This window comes from Ailuropoda melanoleuca, chromosome 10 (genome assembly GCF_002007445.2).
Source record: "Ailuropoda melanoleuca isolate Jingjing chromosome 10, ASM200744v2, whole genome shotgun sequence".
NCBI lineage: Eukaryota > Metazoa > Chordata > Mammalia > Carnivora > Ursidae > Ailuropoda > Ailuropoda melanoleuca.
Window position 1 is genome coordinate 52,447,368 of NC_048227.1, and position 20,953 is coordinate 52,468,320.

Consider the following 20,953-nt stretch of genomic DNA (forward strand, 5'->3'; position numbering starts at 1 on the left):
TAAAAAAAAAAAGTGTTGGGACACCTGGGTGGCTCAGTCCTCGCTCAGCCATGAGCATCTTCTCCCTCTACCTGCTGCTCCCCATTTGTGCTCTCTCTCTCTGACAAGTTAATAATAAAATCTTTAAAAAAAAAAAAGTGCCAGGGGTGCCTGGGTGGCACAGCGGTTAAGAGTCTGCCTTCGGCTCAGGGCGTGATCCCGGCGTTCTGGGATCGAGCCCCACATCAGGCTCCTCCACTGGGAGCCTGCTTCTTTCTCTCCCACTCCCCCTGCTTGTGTTCCCTCCCTCGCTGGCTGTCTCTATCTCTGTCAAATAAATAAAATCTTTTAAAAAAATAAAAAATAAAAAAAAGTGCCAGTCAAACTATATCTTATGCAGTTCAAGACTGAATAAATGCTATGATTCCAATCATTATATTTATCCATGAAACAATGTCTTGCACATAGTAGACATGCAGTAAATATATGTTGAATGAATGAATAAAAGCAACATTTTACTCTAATTCTCAAGTAGGAGATGGCACTTCCTACTAGCAGCAGTTGTTTTTATTTTTTAATTTTTTTTCTGTTTTAGCTCTTCAATATTATTCCTCAAGGAAGCTGACAAACTGAAATCTGTTACATTAATGCCAGCAGGGATATATGTGTGTGAAGAGAATAAGTAAATATTTACTGTACCTGATGGCTCAATGGACCATCCGCATGAGCTCTTTAGAGACCTGAAAATACTTGGCAGTATTTATACTTAGGGTGAACTCTGCAAATACTATTTGTGGATTTTATCCTTTGAAAATTTCTATTTTTTGAATCACTTGAGATTTTTCAATTCAAAACTGTTGGACTAATCTGTAACTATGTAGCTCCTTTTTCTTTTGTAATGAGTTAATCTCTTAAAATTTTGATTAAAATTTTGATGTTGTTAGGTTTTCAGTTGAGATCAGTGTCAAAATAACTTCCAAGGACAGATTTAATAACCAGCACTTTTAAAAAAAAATAACTGTATTCTTCCTAATCTTAGCAAAAATAACAAAAACATTGACAACTGCCACTTTTTGAGAGACTGGTATGTGACAGTTCCTTTTTTGGTGTTTTATATATTAATACATATATGGTTTTACCTTATAGAGAAGAGGAAGGCAAAGCAGAGAGAGATAATGTCTTACAAAATCATGCAGATCATATGTTTTTGAACTGAGATTCAAACCCAACACCCAAGCTATTTCTACAATGATAGACTAAATCCCCCAAATTTATATTTAACTTGCATAAAATCTTGTGAGATAAATAAGCCAAAGATAGCTTTCTCTTTTTCTTTATTTGGCAGAGATTGGTATTAGAATATTCTGCATCTATATAAATAATTTTATGAGAATAGAAATTCAGAGCTAGCAAAAGTTTAAAGATAATCCAATTTGATAATTCTTAGATGTTTTGGTTTTTATATCATCTTACATTCTTAATAATAATCGAAGATCTCTAAAAGCATTTGTAAGATATTTTCATAGGTTTCTTTAATATTTGATTTAATGGGAAGAAGTGGGATTTTCATATGTTTCTTCATTCAATCTGCTGTGACATCATCTGTGTCTTGTAACCTCTAGAATACTGTATTGCCCATGTGTGAGAGAATGAAAGCAAAAAAGTCAGATAACCTCTTAGTATTATTATGAAAATAGTTGGACCTCAGGGATCCCCCTAAAAGAGTGTAGGGGTGTGTGACCACACTTTGAGAACTACTGATCTGGGTGAAACTCATTTAGTAGGTAGGAAACTGAAGTGTCCTGTCTGTCTTTTCCTCAACTCAAGTCGATGATGGGTTAGGAAGGGGCTGGTACTTTCCTTCAAGGATATTAGATATGATTAGATAAGTTACATATGGAAATACATGGAGATGGTTTTGAGGGGGTCTGTTTTTTACCTCTCTCCCATTCCTAGTAATGGCACAACAATCTACCCAAACCATTAGTAGAACTGTCCTTGCCTAGGTCATCAATGATTTTTGTCGTTAAATTTAATAAACACTTTTTAAAGTGTTTAACTATTATTTCTTTGTTAACTAACAACCCTTGACATGGCTGATCACTCCCCTCGCTTTGAACCCTCAGTGGACCTGATCCTTCCATGATCTCATGCTCAGTGGAAGCACTGTCTCTACCTACCTGCCCAAACCAGAAACCTGGGAAACTTCCCTGACTCAGTCCTCTTCCTCACCAAGTACTGTCGGTACTTTCTCAAAAATCTCTCTCTGCTCCATCCGCTTCTGTCTCTGCCTACCATCTTGTCCTGCACACACATCTTGGCCTTTCCTAACCTGCTTTATTACAACTGCCTTCCAACTCTTTCTTCCTCTAGTTTTAGCTCTCCTCTTCCCTCCTCTATACTGAAAATCTGAGTGATTCCTTCTTTTCTTTTCTCTCTTTTTTTTTTTTTTTTGTTTTAAGAGAGCAGTGGGTGCGGGGAGGGGGGGAATTAGTGGGGAGAGCTTAGAGGGAAAGAGAGAATCCTAAGCAGGCTCCACACCCAGTGTGGAGCCCAACATGGGGCTGGATCATGACCTAAGATTATGACCTGAACTGAAACCAAGAGTGGGATGCTTAACCAACTAAGCCATCCAGGCATCCGAGTGATTCTTTTGATATGCGGATTCCAAGTGGGCACTTTCCACTACCCTTAAGACCTTAACTCTAAAATAATTTTCATGGGATTCTTAAGCAGCCCCGTGCCCTCTTAAATTATACTTGTCACTACTTCCTTGCTTCTTAAGATTCTTTGCCCACGCTCTCTCACCTCCCTGCCAGTATAAAAAAAAAAAAAAGTGTTTTCCTATCTATTCCTTCCACTCTTACTCTTTTTATTCAGGTATTAACATAGATGTCACTTCCTCTGAGTAATTTTCGTGAGCACTCTCCTTCCGAGTTAGATGATTCTGCTGTATTCTTCCTCGATAATTGCACTTTCCTCACCAAAATATTATTTATCATTTTTCATTTATAATTGCTGCTTAATAAACTTTACCTGTCCTCCCCCATATATTTTTAACATGATATGGGCAGGAAGTTTGTCTATTTTACTTTTTATTGTGTTACCAATATCTAGAACAATTCTTGACCCATGGTAAGAATTTAATAAGCATTTGTTTGATGTGGGAATAAATGAACGATGTCTTCTTTTCTTTCCCTTATTCCTACAGTCAGCTGTATTTATAGTTTTCTGATTCACTTTTCCTAATGAAGTTGGAATTTATTCTTTGAATTATTTTGGCTTATGCCACTAGCTAATATAATACAGTTACTATCCTATAATATTGTTATGCCAAAGTAGTTCAGAAAGTGAACTACCATATGACACTTACCTGAAATCAGACTTATCTTTGGAAATTGGCCTCACTTTTTGATGACCAGGAAAGTCACCTGGAAAGATTGTTAAAAATACACATGCATGAGTCATATCCTCTGCTGATTCTGATTCAGCTGTTTAGATTATAAGCAGCTTCATAGATTACTCTCATAACTTCCAAGTTTGGGATCCATTGCCTTACTGCAATTATACTCTGGTTTACTTATAAACAGTAGTTAAACAATGATTCCCATATGCAAATAAATATATAGACTTTTATACATATTTGGGGGGATTTTATAAGCTCAGTGTTAAACTACTATAGGTGTTATAAATTCAGATATTTGTTTTCACATTTGTTTAGCTCGTTAACATCTGTACTCATTATATACATGTTAATTCTCTAGATTGAATTGTATTATGTTTAATGGGTACATTTAATATCAATTATGTAATATTTACTTTATTATAGTTAGTAAATATTTAAATTTATAAAACAAAATGAGACAATTGTAGTATACTGTGTAATTTATGCAACCATTATTTATAGAATTTTAAGTGGCAAAATTCTAAAAAAAACTTGCAATGAAGTAAGTTTTGTGGAACAATATTTTAAAAGCAAAAGATACTAGGTATATTTGTGAATTTACACATTTTTTAAACTGTATATCTCATTTGAGGATGAAAATACTGAAAACTAGTCATCTTACTTTTATTAACTATGTTGCAACATATTGAAGTGTACCGTTATATGTATGAAGGTCTCTTTATTTAAAAATTGAATGAAAAAAGTATTAGATTTAAATTTTACTCTCTGGATCATATGTTACTCTAATACACAGATTTTTTACTCATAATAAGATATATTTTTATTCCTGTTATTGCAGTTTCCAAGTAAAGTAACACACACACACACACACACACACCCCACACATATTCACAAAGAGAAAGCTCCAGATTAGTTATTTACAAATATATTCCTTTATTATTATTTATTCCACTAATATTTATGAAGGTAGTTCTTCAGGAAAGATAGTAATCTAGGGAAATACAGAGGTGAGATGGAAAACCTACTCTGTTTTTTCTCTAATATTCTTTTTCTCCCCCTTTTTCATTAAAGGTCTCATTCGTTTGCAGGAGCTCATCAAAGCTCCATCAAGGTACAATCTTCGGCTTAAAATCCGTCAACTACCTGCTGATACAAAGGATGCAAAACCCTTACTAAAGGAAATGAAAAGAGGCAAGGAGTTCCATGTAATCTTTGACTGTAGCCATGAAATGGCAGCAGGCATTTTGAAACAGGTAATTTTTAACTTACTTAAATTCTTGGCTTCTTTATTGCATTTGCATTTAAAGCATGCTTTTTTTGTTATTGTTTGGTTGGTTGTTTTTTTTTTTTTAGAGAGGGGGAGAGTGAACATGAGTGGGGAAGGGTCAGAGGGAGATGGAGAGAAATCCTCAAGCAGACTCCCCATTAAGGGCAGAGCCTGACTCTGAGCTAGATCCCAGGACCCTGAAATCGTGACCCTAGCCAAAATCTGGAGTCCAACCCTTAATGGACTGAGACCCTCGGGTGCTCCTTTTTTTTTTTTTTTTAAATCAAAGTGTTATTTTCACAAAGTTAAAGTGAGCCAGAGAAATCACCTTGATGTAACTTTCTAATAAAACGTCTGACATTTGCTTTTAATTAATTGTCTTAAAGGAAAAGTAATGCAAATATCGATGGTCTTAAGAACACATTGTTTGAAGTTCTGAGGTTACTTTCAAGTGGCTACAAAGCTGTTTGGTATCATGAATGTTGGTTATTGAGGTAGATATTTCTATTTTGTACTGAAATGAAGGAAAAAACTGAGAGTCAATGATTGAGCATCTCAACTATTGCAATCAACCCATTGAAAAAAGAGAAAAAAGATTTGCTATTTAGCTGGCATCTTCTAGGAGATGCCTTACACATTAGATCTTATTTAATCATGACTGTGACCCCATGAAGTAGAGACTATCTCCACTTCAGCGTTGAAGAAAGTTAGTCTTTGAAAGATTGAGTAACTTGATCAATGACCAGCAGCAAGAAAAACAGAGAGATTCATATTTCACTTAGTGATGTTAAGTATTCATTTCAGAATAAAGCATTGTCTGACTGAAAAGATAATACTAAATCGATCAAATGAAATAATTCATAGCAGTGAAATCTTTTAATGTCGCTTCTCCACTAATCCAACCTAACAGCACACTGCAAAGCAGCAATTATTATTCTCCTATATATTACAGATGAGGCAAGACATGGATGTTGGGGGTTAAATGGCTAGTATGAGCCCATATACTTACTATGTAATAAAGTCTAGATTTGGACTCAAGGCTTTTGGGCTTTGTTTTTTAAGTTCTTTTATACATACTGTCTGATATCACAGTGGCTTGGGATTAGTCAACTGTCCTAAAACCTCTCGTGTATAAGATAAAATATCTCTACTGGAGAATTATACAGATTCAGATGTCAAATTATATCCCATAAAATATAACTATCAACAGTAAATGCCTGTTATAACATGGTTAGTTTATTAAGCAGATGTTTGTCTAATCTTCCAATATGAATGTTGGTTTCACTACAGTAAAATCTTTAATTGGATTTGGAAAATTGCTCTAGTGTTATATTTGGATAGTAAAGCATATGAAATTTGGGTGTGTTTTTGTTCCTTGGGTTTTTTTGGTAGTGAATAAAATGATGCAATAAAGTAAGCAGTGAAATCTAGAATAGGGATTTGTTTTTCATATATACCAAAAACAATTCTTGGTCATATTTAAAATATATAGGCTTGGAAAGGAGAGCTTTCCTTTATGCCCAGAGTGAGTAGCACTCTACAATTTGTCAGTGACAGAGCTTTAGTAGGTTTTCTCTAGGCTTCCAGCAAGTATGTAAATGATCAGTTGTCTTGTCCCTAGAGTAACTGACTTATTTTGCATATCTGGGAGGTTATAGTACCCATCAACCTTAATAATAGAATTGCCATTCTGCCTTCTATTTGATATATCCATTATTTTATAATTGTTTTCTTATATGTAAACTACTCTGTTTGCAAAATGAAAACACAATTAAGATAATATTTAAAATATATACAGGGGCGCCTAGGTGGCTCAGTCAGTTAAGCATCTCCCTTCAGCTCAGGTCATGATCTCTGGGTCCTGGGGTGGAGCCCTGCCTAGAGTCAGGCTCCCTGCTCACTGGGGAGCATGCTTCTCCCTTTCCCTCTGCACACTCTCTTTCTCTCTCTCTCAAATAAATAAATAAATAATCTTAAAAAAAAATTAAATAAATACAGCAGAAAAAGTTAATAATTTTAGTAGATGAACAATCAGAGCAAAGGTAAAATGATAATATGATAGTTAAGATGAATTCAGAGTAACATTATTACGCAGAATGTATGTTTTTAGATTCTGTAACACTAACAAACCACATATATGGTATTTGTTCCACATATGGATCTCAGTTATTCTAGAAACCAATCCAAGAAGAAAGCAAATAGCTTCCTTCTTATAAATGAAGCAGTCCATTTAATAGGACTCTATTTTATGATTTATGAAATTTCTCTGAGATTTCTCAACATTGGTTAATGACAGAAGTCCAAAGAGATGGTATAAGACTTGGAGAGCAGGCATAGATGGGCTTTCAGCTTGTCTGGCTTAATCTAACAAATATTAGAAGTATCCAGAAATACGGATCGGTTTATCAGGTTAGCCTTATTTGTTTCACTGTTTTATTTATTTAAACTAAGTGAGCTTTTCCTAAATATTGAACAAAAGAGAATTTGAAGTTTTCTTCCCTGAAAGCTTTGAAAGTGCGTGAAGCTTGGGACTGGCTCTTTGTACTAATTGGTATACATGCCTTAATAACAAAAGATTCCTCCTCCATCCAAATTTGTCAGAGAATTCCCTATGGCAGGGTCAAGATGGTCTGCAATTAAGCCTCACAAGGTCATTCTATCACAGAGAAAAAGTATTATTAAGACCTTGAAAGTCTGGATTAGAGAGGGTGAAATAAAAATTTTTTATATTGGAAAAATGTAAAATCAGATTCAAATAAACTCCCACAGCAGCAAAAAGAAAATTAAATTAAATTTTAAGAAATGTGTATAAAGTTCATCTCTTCAGTTGTTAGCTTTGAGCAATGTAACTTCTGGATATAACCTGAAGGATAAACTGCAAATTACATGCCTAGATGTGTTAGTTTGTCATATGCCATTGTTAACACTACACTAGTTAAATGTTGGGAATTTCTAATAATATTTTGAATTTGGAATAATGAATCTGTGGTACTTCTTTCCAGGAGGGATAATACAGTACAACCGGTTTTTCTATTGTATATCCAATTTTCCTATTGTGGCTACTCTCATAATTATTTATACACAAGAAGATATTAATTTTATTATTAATGTGGTTTGGAGTGTGCATACAGTTCATTTAAAAACAGTGGCAAGACATACATGTTATAATTTAAAAAACATCCAGAACAAGCTCGTAGTGTTTAAATGTGGTGTCTTTCCAGATGGGATGGGGGCCCCAAATGTGGGGCAACAACTGGTTGGAAGCCAGTGGTGTGGGTGGGGGTAGGCAGTGAAAATAATTCACCTAAGCCAGAACGAAGGAGACAGAAGTTTATTGAATATACCGTAAGGGAATGGCGGGCAGAACAGCAAAAGAGAGGCTGTTTGCTATGAGGTAGTGGGTGGAAGTTATTTTTAAATAAGGAAGGTGAGGAGGTATGGCAACATATGGAATTTTCCCTTTGTTGATAACTATGCCTAGTTGTAAGTATCCCATTGGTCAGTTAGGGCCTATGGATATCTTGAGGTGAGTTGCCTGTTGGGGCTATCTGTATTCATCCTGGTAATCATTACTGTGGGACACTTTGCCTTCATCAGGTTTCCATTGCTCAAGCCTGTTGTCTAAATTCTACAAAGTTCTTTTTCAATAGCACTGGAAATTATTAATTTATCTTTCAAGGGAGTATCCCTGTTGTCCATTTTTGTTGATGTTACAGTGTAGGTACTCAATCAAAAATAACTACCCTTTTCTATTTTGAGCACATATCATAGTCCATAATTGATTCTTGTTTTCAGAATCAAAGGCTGAAGAAGGTCAATGAAAGGCATAAGCAGTCCTCAGTTATCCCCTACAGATTTCTTTGCAGGGTGATGAAGAGACCCGTGGCTAGAGCAGAATACCCATGTCAGAAGCAAACCACTCTCCCTACCACCATCTCCTTAACCCCTTCCATCCTTCCCTCCAGAACACAATTTTCAGTACTGGCTTGAGATACTTGAGGTTTCAAACTATCAAGGAAAAAAACAGGCAAAAATTTTAAAGATTATATAGATCCTATAATGGATCTACATCTTTGGGAATATAAAATATACCATTTTATAAAATGGCATATTATGTCCAAACTTCAAGAGTTAGAGACCTAGAGTTCAGGTTTATCCACTATCTCAATTTGTTGGCCAGTTTATTCATTCTTATTCTCTCCTACTTTCCTACCTATAACATAAGTGTAATAATAGGACCTACCTCATAAGGTTTTTAATGAGGCTGTCAGGAAGCAAGAATTCCTTCCCCTTCAAGGGTCCTTCTAGCTGGACTAAGAATCAAATTGACATGAGAGAGATTAACAGGAGAAAAGCAAATTTAATACCATACATTTAGGGAATCCACACGGACATGGAAATTGCAAAGACAGTCTGGCAAAATGAGTTATATATGTCATGCTGAACTAAGGAGAAGAGGGACTTCAGAGGAAAAAATGCAATTTATAGGGCGATAAGAAGAGCAGATGTTTGGTAATTAGAAGTTTGTCCTGCCATTCTGATGGGTCACTCAGATAAAATTTATCTCTGTTAATAACCCTTATTCTGGGAAAGATCCCCAATTTAAATTTTTCTATGTAATTAAGGGAGGGGCAAAAGTTTCTCTTGAGCCCAGAGGATTTCCGTTGTCTTCAGCTCAGAATATTGTTCATGCCAAAGTGACCCATCTTGGGTCTGCTTGCCTTCAGCCTCTACAAGGCTTAAACTGATTAAAATATGCAATATGCTTAGAATAGTACTTAACACATTTTAGGCATTGTGTGCTGTTTATAGTTGTACATCTGAATCACTGTTTCTTTTAGTTATCTTTATATCTCTATACCTGTTCAGTTGATAAAATAAAAACTATTGACAAGGATAATGCTGAGCTGTCATTGCACAGTGCTGGAGTTGAGAAACCTTTGGTGCATATCCATCAGAAACAAAGAATACCTTCTACAAAGATAATCTTATAAACCTTTATCTAATAAGAGAAATTTTCTCTTATTTTAAGATTCAGACTTCATCAGAGTGTTACTGGCTCATACAATCTTTGTCCATTCAGGAAATATGATTTGATAATATGGTTCCTATGTGTTGTGCATGCAATACCACGGGGCGTGTGTTGGGGCAGGGGGGCACTTCACCAATGAAGACCAAATATGTACTCTTATTCTAAATCCCAATGTCACAATTTCTAAATTCCTTTTTTCTGTTTAACTCTTTGCTGCTGCCTTTCATTAACAAATGTTCCTCCCTTTTAAAAGTATATTTTATATGTTCCAAAAATTTTCACAAATAGCTATTCTTTCTTAACTGAACAACCCACTTCTAGATATACAGATTTATTTTAACTAATTGGTTAACACCTACCTGTGAGCACAGGATACATAGAGTAGAGCTGGGGCAGCTATTTAGCAAATGAATTTGTGTAGCTAGTGTTTTATGGAAGAGTATTAGGTGAACCTGAGAATACTTGTTTCCTACTAAGAGCTCTTCATTCAGCTCAAAAATGCATCATTTTTCAATCATCATCACCAACTACTGTTCATTGATAAACAGCTATTTCAAAAGTGTTCTCATTTTCAGGGGACAAATTGACAGTTCTGTGACTGGAAGTTCTAATCCGAAAGTCCATATTTAAAGATTGATAATCTAAAATTGACAAGGACTGTAGAAGTATGAAATAAAATAGTAATTTGCAACTGGTCTATTAGTAAAAGTAAAAAACATTTCTTTGTACTTTTGGAATAGCAGTGGTGATTTACAGTTGCTTCATCAATGCTAAGGAAAGTCTCTAAAGTGCTAAAAAAAAATTCCTACTGGCTTTGGACTTTATAGCATTTTTTTCCTAATTGAATAAAAGTGATCTGTCAAAAGGCGTTCCTCATTAGGGTATTTGTAGTAGAGACATTACAAATATAATGAACTAAGATGTGCTAATTTCAGGTTTGTGTCAAATTTAACACCTCCTTTAATATGTAAAGCCATAGCCTTTACATTTGGAAACTTTCAACTAATGGCTTTTCTATCAAGAGAATTGGTTCAGAAATTCCTTCAGTAACCACTAATCTTCCTTAACTATGGAGAAAAGATTTAGTTTGACCCAGTTTTAATGTAACCTGAATATTATAGTCAGATTCTTCATTACATCCTACTATTTTATTATTGACAAATTTCATAATGTGTACCTTAAATATTAATGTTTTTTTTAAATTTTTTACTTCCTAGGCATTAGCTATGGGAATGATGACAGAATATTATCATTATATCTTTACCACTCTGGTAAGTAACTTATTAAAGCATAAAGTTAATGCTCTAAATGTTATTATTATGACTTTTCAGTATGGAAAATGGGTTTTTGAGTGAAAAATAATGACTAGCACCTTTGTAGTTATCACTGATTTTATTTTGATAAAACTCAAGAGGAATTAATCCTCATGGGGAATAATTTTTGGTGGGAAGCTGATGATTTTGAAATAATATTATTTCAGATATCAATTCAAAATATATCTTATTTATATATTGCTTTAAAGAACTTTCAGAACATAATAGATTTTAAAATTAGTTTGCTGAGAAATCAGTGTTTTAGAAAAGCGCACATTTTTTTGTTGTTATCTCAGTTCTATTTACTTTACAAAAAACAGATTCATTGAAACTGCTCTTTCAGTAGACTAAATATTCTATCCTGTTTTTGCCTATGTTTAGTTGGATTTTTAAAAGTCAGTCTGACTTAATTTAAAATTAGCAAATTGAATGTTACCTTTATCGTTTGTCTTTACATACCCTTCACGCAATTTTTTCTTAAATATGCATGAAAATATGATCTTACCCTTCTGTCAAACCTACTTACTCTTAGTTCTATTTCTTTACTAATATGTTACCCTGATTTTCCTTTTGTGAAACGACTGTCTGTCTCTGTCATTAATTTTTCCCTGCTGTAGGGGTAGAAAATTTGTCCTTCTTCCCTTCTAGGTTCTTTGGCTGGTCTAATAATTAAATTGACATAAAACAGATTAATGGGAGAAAAAAACAAATTTAATTTCATATGTAAGGCGCCCCAAAGATATGAGATTCAAGGTCAGGTCACGTAATTGAGCTAAGGAATGGGATGAGGGCCTGGGGCTTCAAAGGGGAGGAGGGTAATTCACAAAACGATAAGAAGAGCAGATATTTGGTAATTAGAAGTTTGCCCTGCCATGCAGAAAGCTCTTTCAGATAAAAAAGTTATCTCTAGTAATAGCTTCTTTTTCTGGTACTGGCCCCCTACATAAATTCTTTTAGGTAGTTAAGGCAGACATTAAAGTTTTTCGAGTTTACTGGGTCTTGATTGCCTTCAGATCAAAGTAATCCACATGCTCAAGTGGTATATTTGGGGGTGGCATATTTTGTTCCCCTTTATTGCCTTGTTGACCCAAGTATGAGAGTATCTCCAAGTTTGAGCCTACACTCTATTGTCCTTTTTCCACTTCAGTGATTTCCTCAGAACTGGTATGTATTCAGAGCTTCAATTATTACCTTCGTTGAAATGAAATCTAAATGTCCCTTTGTAATATTTCTGAGTTATTATATACTGCTACATTACAGAACAAGTCTAACTGTTGTCATATTAATTTCAAATTATTTAAACGTTAATGTATTGTCCTCTAAATTGACCCCCTCTGACTTCCTTCAAAGCTTCCATTGTCTAACTCCTACATCATCACCAAAATTCAACTGTTTTTTCCTCCATACTGTCTCTAGCATGAATCTCCATTCCCACAATGACCAGTCTAACCAATGCTTTCTGTTAACTCAGACGTATTCTGATTGGTCTCCTTGATTTTAGGAGTCTTAAAGCTACCAGATCAAATTACTACAGTAATTGTAGTAATTTCAAATTACAGTAGCTTCCTGTAAAACAACTCTCCTCCAATAGAGATTCTTCACACAGTAGTTTGTATTTTACTGGTATACTACCATTCACTCTAATAGAGGTATTACTTCCTACCAGGTCACTTTTTACAGCCAGTAGGAAACTTAGTGATAGGCTGGAGGGGAGGGATTGGAAGCCTTTACTCATCAGCAAATTCTATTTCAATGCAGTTACAACTCAGTTCCACCATAATCATAAGATTTTAGAGGAATCAAAAGTATCTCTTAATAAGAAAAAAATTTTTAAGTAGTTTAGGATATATAGAACTCATTAGCCTATAATTGAAGGCCTTGGTTTTAGTTTGATTTTAAGCTAACTTTCCTATTTTCTTTTGATGCTCTTGTCCTTCATCAATCCTCTTTTACAGCAAAACTGATCTAGCTCAGTCTCCTGAATAAGTTTTATGTTTTCTAATTTTTGTGCCTTTCCTGACACTTTGAGTGACATCCTTTTTCCTTTTGCCTATCAAAAGCCTGGCCATTCTTTAATGGAAGCTTAGATCCCATCTGCTCTATGAAGTTATTCTTGACTACAAAAATTGAAAGTTATTTGTCTTGCTTCTGACTCCTTGCACTTATCGCTTCTACTCTTTTGCCCCTTAGTGTGTGTGAGTGAGTGTCTCCTTGGCTAGACTGCAAATATTGAAAATAAAAACCTAAAACTCCCTCATATTTTTCACAGCACAGAGCACAGTTCAGACCAGTATCATCTGCTCTCCACTGAATTTTACTTCTATATTGTAGTTTATGTAGCTGTATAAATCCAAGACAGACCTCACAGGAACAATGGCATTACTTTCGCTCTGGTTCCCAATATTGTCTGTAAGATCTGAGAGTTAGTTAATGCCAACTTGAAAGAGGGCAGGAGTTCCACATGCTGCATGTTCTTATGGTGACATACAACTCCTCTGGATGCTTTGGCCTCCTCTCTCCTGGGAAAACCAAAAGGCAAAGCCAGGGCATTCACTACACCTGGAACCCACAACCAAAATCTAAAGGGTTCCCTATGGTGAACTTGTTGGGTAAGGTATAAAAAATAGGAACTCCAAGGGTTCCATAACAAAAAAGGCCAGTTTTTTTGCCCTCAGCTTTAATATAATTTTCATTAGTTAGAATGTTCATATTTCATGAACTGTTTCTTAATATATATATATATATATATATATATATATATATATGACAAAATTAAAAAGTAGCAGTAACCAGTCAAGGAAGCAGGGCATAGAATAAAACCTAGTAAGTTAAAAAAAAAAACAAACCCATAATGCATAAAATTTAAGGGCAAGCTATCTTTAACATGGAGAAGAAAGCTTATGCAAATCTTAAGTGTAGGTTACAGAAAAGTCTGTTGCTCCATTGGTATAATTAGAATTTTGATATGTACATGCATATTTATCTAGAATATGCATGTTTGCATTGGAAAAACATAAAAATAGTCTATTTGAATCTTGGTGATTTGTGATGTTTAACATCATTTGAGAAACAATCATGTTAACCATTCTAAGGGAAGTAAGACTAATTGACTATTTTAATTATCCATGTCTGTGAATATACTCTATTGATACTAAAACAAAGAAATTTGTCTTTCAGGATCTCTTTGCTCTTGATGTAGAGCCCTACAGATACAGTGGTGTTAACATGACAGGGTTCAGAATACTAAATACAGAAAATACACAAGTCTCCTCCATCATTGAAAAGTGGTCGATGGAACGGTTGCAAGCTCCACCAAAACCCGATTCAGGTTTGCTGGATGGATTTATGACGGTATGAATTCCCACTTACAGATTAGTTTGTGTGTTTCTAAGTAATTTGCATAAATTGTTAAATCTTCCATATACAAACTTGGGTTTAACTGTTTGACATTAAAGGCATGATATCAGAACTACTGTTGCAAATAATTCTACTAACGATTTCCTAAATTAATTTTATGTGGCAAATTTGTACTTTTATACAAGTATATCTCAAAAGACATTACAACTATTGCTAGAAAACTACAATGTAGGGATTTCTCTAAGATTAATGAGTGCCATATTAGGATAAATTAGAGCCTGAGAAGAAGATGTTAACCTGATAGTTATACTTTTGATCTTAACTACCGATACATGATTATTCCTTATACTGTTGGTTTGTGATGTCATATGGATGACCTACATCATACAAAAATCTCCTTTGAGTTATTCACTCTTTAAGGCTTAAGACTAACCAATAATCACACTTGTTACTTTCAAGTCCTTGTTTAAACGTAGAAACTGGATTAATGCAGAAACTATAAAAGAGGGTACATTCTGGTATAAGTTTAGCTGTTTATACCACTGCTGCCAATGAAAACCTAATGGAAGACACATATAAAATTTAAAATTTTCTGACATCTCTGTTAAAAAATGTAAAACAAAAAACAAGTAAAAATAAATGTTATTAATTTATTTTACTTAACTGATTATATTAAAACTACTATTATTTGAAACTACTATCTTTGAAAGTTGTCTTTGACACCATACATATTAATTCAGACTAGTCACATTTCAAGTGCTCAATAGCCAAAAGTAGGTACTAACCACCTTATAAGACCAGGTAGGTTTATACTATACTGTTTTTATACCATACTATTTAAGCAAATTATAAATGTCTGATAGATTCTCATTAATCTGTTTTCTATAGACCAAATTATTGCTACATTTTAGGAAATAGCTAAGCATTTTGGCAATATTTACATTTCCTAGGTCATTACAACCTGCTTTTATTAAGTATCTGTCTAAATGGAAATTTTGTAAGCATAACAATCTCTATCCTATGTGTGGAAAGCTTTTTCTATTATGATAATAATTTTTCCATTAGTTACTTCAATAGAGGTTCAAAGTGTGTTTTTAATGTTGTAACAAAATAAAGGAAAAGTTCCATTATTTTTTCCTTAAAAATAGATTCAGTCATACAAATTGAGTATCTTCATAGAGACTGAAATCATAGCTGCCTTGGTGGTACCAAACTTCTAATGGAAAAAAAAAAGGCATTTGTTTTCTTTTAGTGAGAAAAACAACCTCTTAGAATTTGAAAATGTCTTCTACCCACATGAATTTTTTTAAAAGATATAATATGAGGGAAATTGTATTCTTTTGTATAAAAATAGATTGTTGACTAGCTCTAGTATTTTGGTATTAACCTAAGGTATATTTGAGAAACTTTAGTGAGAGGAAAATATCTAAATAACTTTAAAGATTTTTTTTCTCTAAAGTATATCCAGATTAAAAACAAAATGCAACCTTAAAAAATTACAAATATTATGCTTTATTCTCAGTGTGAAGATGTTGAATTAAACTTTTGGAACTTTATAAAGAAATGTTATTTTCTAAAATAAAATATGTACTATTCATTATTATTTTAATCATGTATATATACTTTTCAATATATGTTTTCTAGCTGTCTTTATCATTCTTTAATTTCAGGATAAATATCTTATTATTTGTTACTCTAAACCATTTTTGAATGATTTTAAGAAAAGTAAATCAATAGGTTTCATGACAATATTAACACTTTTACTTAGCACTTAACTCTAAGACTTCTACTAATACTTCCAAGGATTACTGTTCTCCTTTATATATCAAAACCACAAAAATTATCCAACTTTACTTAGGTATTCTCTGCATTTCTATACGATTCCCTGTATGACGCTACAAGTCATCCCCTGAAACAAAGTGCTAACTTCTAAGTAGCTTATAGAAACTATTGAAAGACAGATAAGTACAAAGCAGAGGTTATTAATTTCTTGTCTAGGGAGGGCTCTTGGAATTAACCTTCAGTAGATGGAACAAAAACACAAGGTGTTAGGAGGAATACAGGTTTGGGTTTGTTTTTTGTTTTTTCCCCTAGCCATGAGTCCATTCCTCCTCAATTCTGTCCTTCTAAACTGGCAGGTGATTTAGTAGGAGTGGATGAATGATGGAATAAAAATGCACTGATAAGAAAATGAGAAAATTAGCCTATTTATTGAAAGTTCTGTGCATTGTTTATAGAACAGATTTTGAAATCTTAGAAGAATATTCAATGACAACACTCTTACCTTTGTTACAGGCATGAAGTGCTTTCCAAGTGGCATATTAAATTTAAAAAATGAAAATGTTCACATATAAGAGATAATTACCTCTTCATTTGTATATTTTTAAGTTACTGCAAAATATAAAGATTTCACCAGAAAACTCGAGATGAGATTTAAAAGTGAGAACATTTTTAAAATAATGAGCTGAAGATAAATTTACTTGTATGAGCACTTTTCAAATAATATTTCTTATCTAAAAATGTGTACTGGCTATTTATTTTATTTATGAATAGAGCATGGAGCACAAACTATTTTGGAAGTAGACATGAAGTTTGCTGTTAAAATAAAAATGTCTTAAAAATTGATACAGATTGATCACTTTTAAAATTTTTTCTTTTGGAAAATGATAATATCTTTCAAAATCTTCTCATTATATAATATTATATAATGAAAGAAAATATTATATGCAAAGTATTTTCATTATAAACCATTAATTCTTAATTATAAAATAGCACATGATTATTATAAAAATAAAACCAACATAGAATTTGTATAAAAATGTTGCTATATTTATGCCTTGCATGAGTATTATTTTTCTTTTTCATTTAAGATCATATTGTAAGCATTTTCCCAGTCATTAAATGTTTAAGAAAAGGAATTAATAGGTTATTTCCACCATGAATGGAGTCAGGAAATTAAGAGGAGTCTAGTTAGAAAAGAAAAGAATTATAGCCTGGCATTGTAGTGTTGGCAACAGTCCCTTCAGTGAATTCATGAGATCTCAGTGTTTATATCTCTTGTTCTTTTTTCTCCCGATGGTACCATAAAGAAATGGGATTATCAGCAAAGTCTCTGGTGCTTGGAGCAAGACCTATTATTATCAGTATCATAGTCATTTGTCAGTATGTAAGATCATAGTGCTTAGACTTTCACATTCTTCCTTCATGTTGAGCTATAAAAGGAAACAATGAATTGGATACATAAGAATTTTTCTGGTTGAGTTAGCATCTTAACTGACCCCTGGGTTAAGTGTTTGTCTGCTAAATGACTATTGAATACAAGACCATTTCTCCTGTACTTGTGGTTTCTTCTATGGTTTGGGGTCATCATAATAAATATATTAATGTCATTAGCTCAGTAAAATTTTTATCTCCATTTGGAATAAATCCAACCAAGAGACCAAGTTGCACATTACATACAAGCCCAATCTCTTTAAGGAGGAAGTTAAAAAAGCCCAACCCCCTTCCTTCACAAATAAGGGTTTTTTTTCTAACTCACGACGTCACCTTTCTCATGCTTTCCCCAGTGCCTGCACGCTGCTATCCAGTCAGTGTGCTAGACTCCTCCCCAGACACAAGCCCTTACTATAAAACCCTTTTATTACTGTGCATTATCTGCTGCGTATAAACATATATATGTTTCCATGCTCCTGGGAGTATGGAAGTCCCCTAAGTGGATATTACCACTGTTCTTTACTGTATGATCAGATGACATAGCTCCTAGTCTTCTGCCCAGATGTCTGCCTTTTCCAGGCACAGTTCCCAAGGGGAGGGATTCCCTTTTTTGAATCCATCAGAGCTGACGATGTTGTATTTATTATTGATATACTGAGTTTGCAATCATCTCAATTCAAGAGAACGAAATCCAGTAGAAATACCTCAAGGTCAGTTTTAAGCAATCTAGCTATGTCCTAGAAATGTTTCCCAGTTCCTCCATTACACCCATGCATATTAATACTAATGGACCTGTACTTTATCTGGTAGTTTAAAAGTACCATTTTTTCTTATATTGATATGTAACACCACACATATTCCTTGATAGGTAAATTTAAAACACAAGTCGATAATGATTGTGGTGTTTGGCTATATTATTTGGATGCCTACAGGGAGGTTGCTATTTTGGAAATATAAACTCTGGATGCCAATTGCTGTCTCCATTTCCTTCCCCCTCTCTTCACATCCATCAGTCAGTCATCAAACACTTTCAAGTCTACTGGCTCAGTATTTTTCTTCACTACATTCTTCTTTCACCCCCAGACCCATGCTTCAGTTAAGGACCTCATGATCTCTCCTCTGGCTGTTGTAATAGTCTCCTTCCTGAAGTCCCACTCCTAACATCCCTCCTCTATGCTTACCTTCTTTCTATATGAACATTGCTAATGACTCCTTGTCATTTACTGGATAAAATTTGTATCCACTTGCTAAGCCTACAAGGCTGTCCATGATCTGGCTTCTCCTGCTTGTCCAGTCTCCTATTTGCCTGCTGCCTGCTCTTTGAAGCCACCTATTTCACCACAGTACTGTGTCCTCCTCATTTCAGTGCAGGCTGTTTCCACTGTCTGAAATGCATGGCATATTCCCACTTGTGCTCTAATTTTCAGGTCACCTGTTACCTTTTTTGTGATTTTACCTGTGTGCTCTTTCATTTGTGCACGTTTTGTTTAACCGCATGTTAAAGTTTAATACTGGTAGTTTTGTTTTCATGTCTCTTTTCCAAAAGACTGTAGCTCGCTGGAGGTAAGACCTAGGTTTCATCATCCTTGAAGGCCCTGACCTAGTTAAGTGCCTGGTGCAAAGTGAATGCATTATGAGGGTGTTCATAATGAAGGAGGGACTGTCTGACTGAATAAATATGTGCGTTAATTTATTTTAATCACATTACATCTGTGTTCTAATCACTAGGTTCTCTCATTTTCCCAAATACGTTCTGGAGAGATTTTTTTTAAATTTATGTACTTACACTTTGTTGTCAAGTTATCTAATCATTTGGAAAATGCAATTAGGCTAGTGTCAAATATTTGTTAGGCAAATATCTTAAAAGGCAAAAGCTTAGAAACACTTTTCATTAAATAGTGCAAGTTTAGTGAGTTAGAAAAGGAGTTTCTCTTGTCCTTTACAAAAAAGTGAAAATGTTTATGAGAGATGAGTTTTTATGTATTTAAGTTCCAATGTCCTCTTAAAAATTATTTTTCTGTAACAGCAGACCATAGCCCAGAAATTTTATAATTTCTTTCATCATTTGATTAACTTCAAAGATAAATTTTGTATACCCAATTCACGACAGGGAGTTAGCTTATGTACTGAGAGGGCACTAGTGATCACTCTGCTACTGTACAAAGATTTACCTTTAGGAAATAGAATCAAGGAGAAATAAAGTATGACCAGGCAGGCTTTCATTTACTCCTGGAACTATAAGCCTGTCCTTGCCACCGTCTTCTTAATTAGCTGGAGCTATTTTCTTCGATTCCATTGAAAAGAGAATATAAGACTTTGCCAGACAGTGAATCAAACTAACTCTCCACTTTTTAATCAATAGAGACATTTTGAAAATGTTGACTTTATTTATCTTATACCCCACTAAAACACCAAAGATATAAAAAGTAGCAAAATGATTAATTAATTACTTTTTCTTTGATCAATTTTAATTGTGTGTATGCCGTGTACTCCAGACTTGATACCAGGCACTCAGAATTTGGTGATGAAGATAACACATCTATTTCCTCACAGATCTTAGGGAATTGACAAAATTAGAAGATAGTGTCTTACTGGTCACATCGCACATCTTAGTAGTACAAAAATCATATTCAAACTTTAATTGTTGACTTCTTCCCAATTTTGTGTTTCTTCGATTGATTTAGTTTCCTAAGTCTTCCTTCAAAATTGTTACAATTCCCTGTTTTCTATTTTATTTTGTGATGGTAAGAGACAAACATATATTTACCAGGAGTTTTGCATAATTTCTTAGTATTTTGCTGAAAAATGTATAACATTTCACAATATTTATCAACATAACTGCTAGTTTTATTCTTGTCTTTACCACAGAAGAAATATTTAGGAGTCTATATCATAATCAAATATGACAGAAGTATTTGTGTAAGATATTTCAGAGTATGTTATGAAGTCATAAGCACAACACTTATTACATTTGTATATGATTGATTTAATAAAGAGTACAAGGACATGGAGTTTGTAGCATGAATAACAGAATGGCACTATATTCCTTCACTTTATATACCTATTAATCTTCCATGATGTACTAGGCTGCAAGTTAAATCTGAATATAAATAATTGAAATGACCTAACAACCTCCATTGTTTCATTAACATACAACATTCCATTTAATTGCCTTGCTCACTGACAGATTAAATAATCAGCATTTATCTAAAGCTGATAAAGAGTTGGAATTTCCATTTTAAGTAATTGTTCCTTACATGAAAAATGGCAGTTGCAATGAATCATTTCCTTCATAATCATGTTATTTTTTAGGGCAATTTTTAAACTTTTCACTTGGAAAAAGGAAGGTTGAATCGGGAGACTTTTTTTTTTACCTCTTCTACCCT

At 33.9% G+C, this 20,953-nt stretch overlaps 1 protein-coding gene across 8 annotated transcripts in view; it reads left to right on the plus strand.

Annotated features, from left to right (window-relative positions):
* GRIK2 (glutamate ionotropic receptor kainate type subunit 2) overlaps positions 1 to 20,953 on the plus strand; it is a 659,372-nt gene that overhangs the window by 298,912 nt on the left and 339,507 nt on the right. For all 8 annotated transcript variants that reach the window (XM_034670902.1, XM_034670905.1, XM_034670899.1 and 5 more), the window contains 3 exons: positions 4,457 to 4,638; positions 10,902 to 10,955; positions 14,175 to 14,348. In XM_034670902.1, the coding sequence (XP_034526793.1) occupies positions 4,457 to 4,638; positions 10,902 to 10,955; positions 14,175 to 14,348 (410 nt within the window). The remainder of the gene's footprint in view (positions 1 to 4,456; positions 4,639 to 10,901; positions 10,956 to 14,174; positions 14,349 to 20,953) is intronic.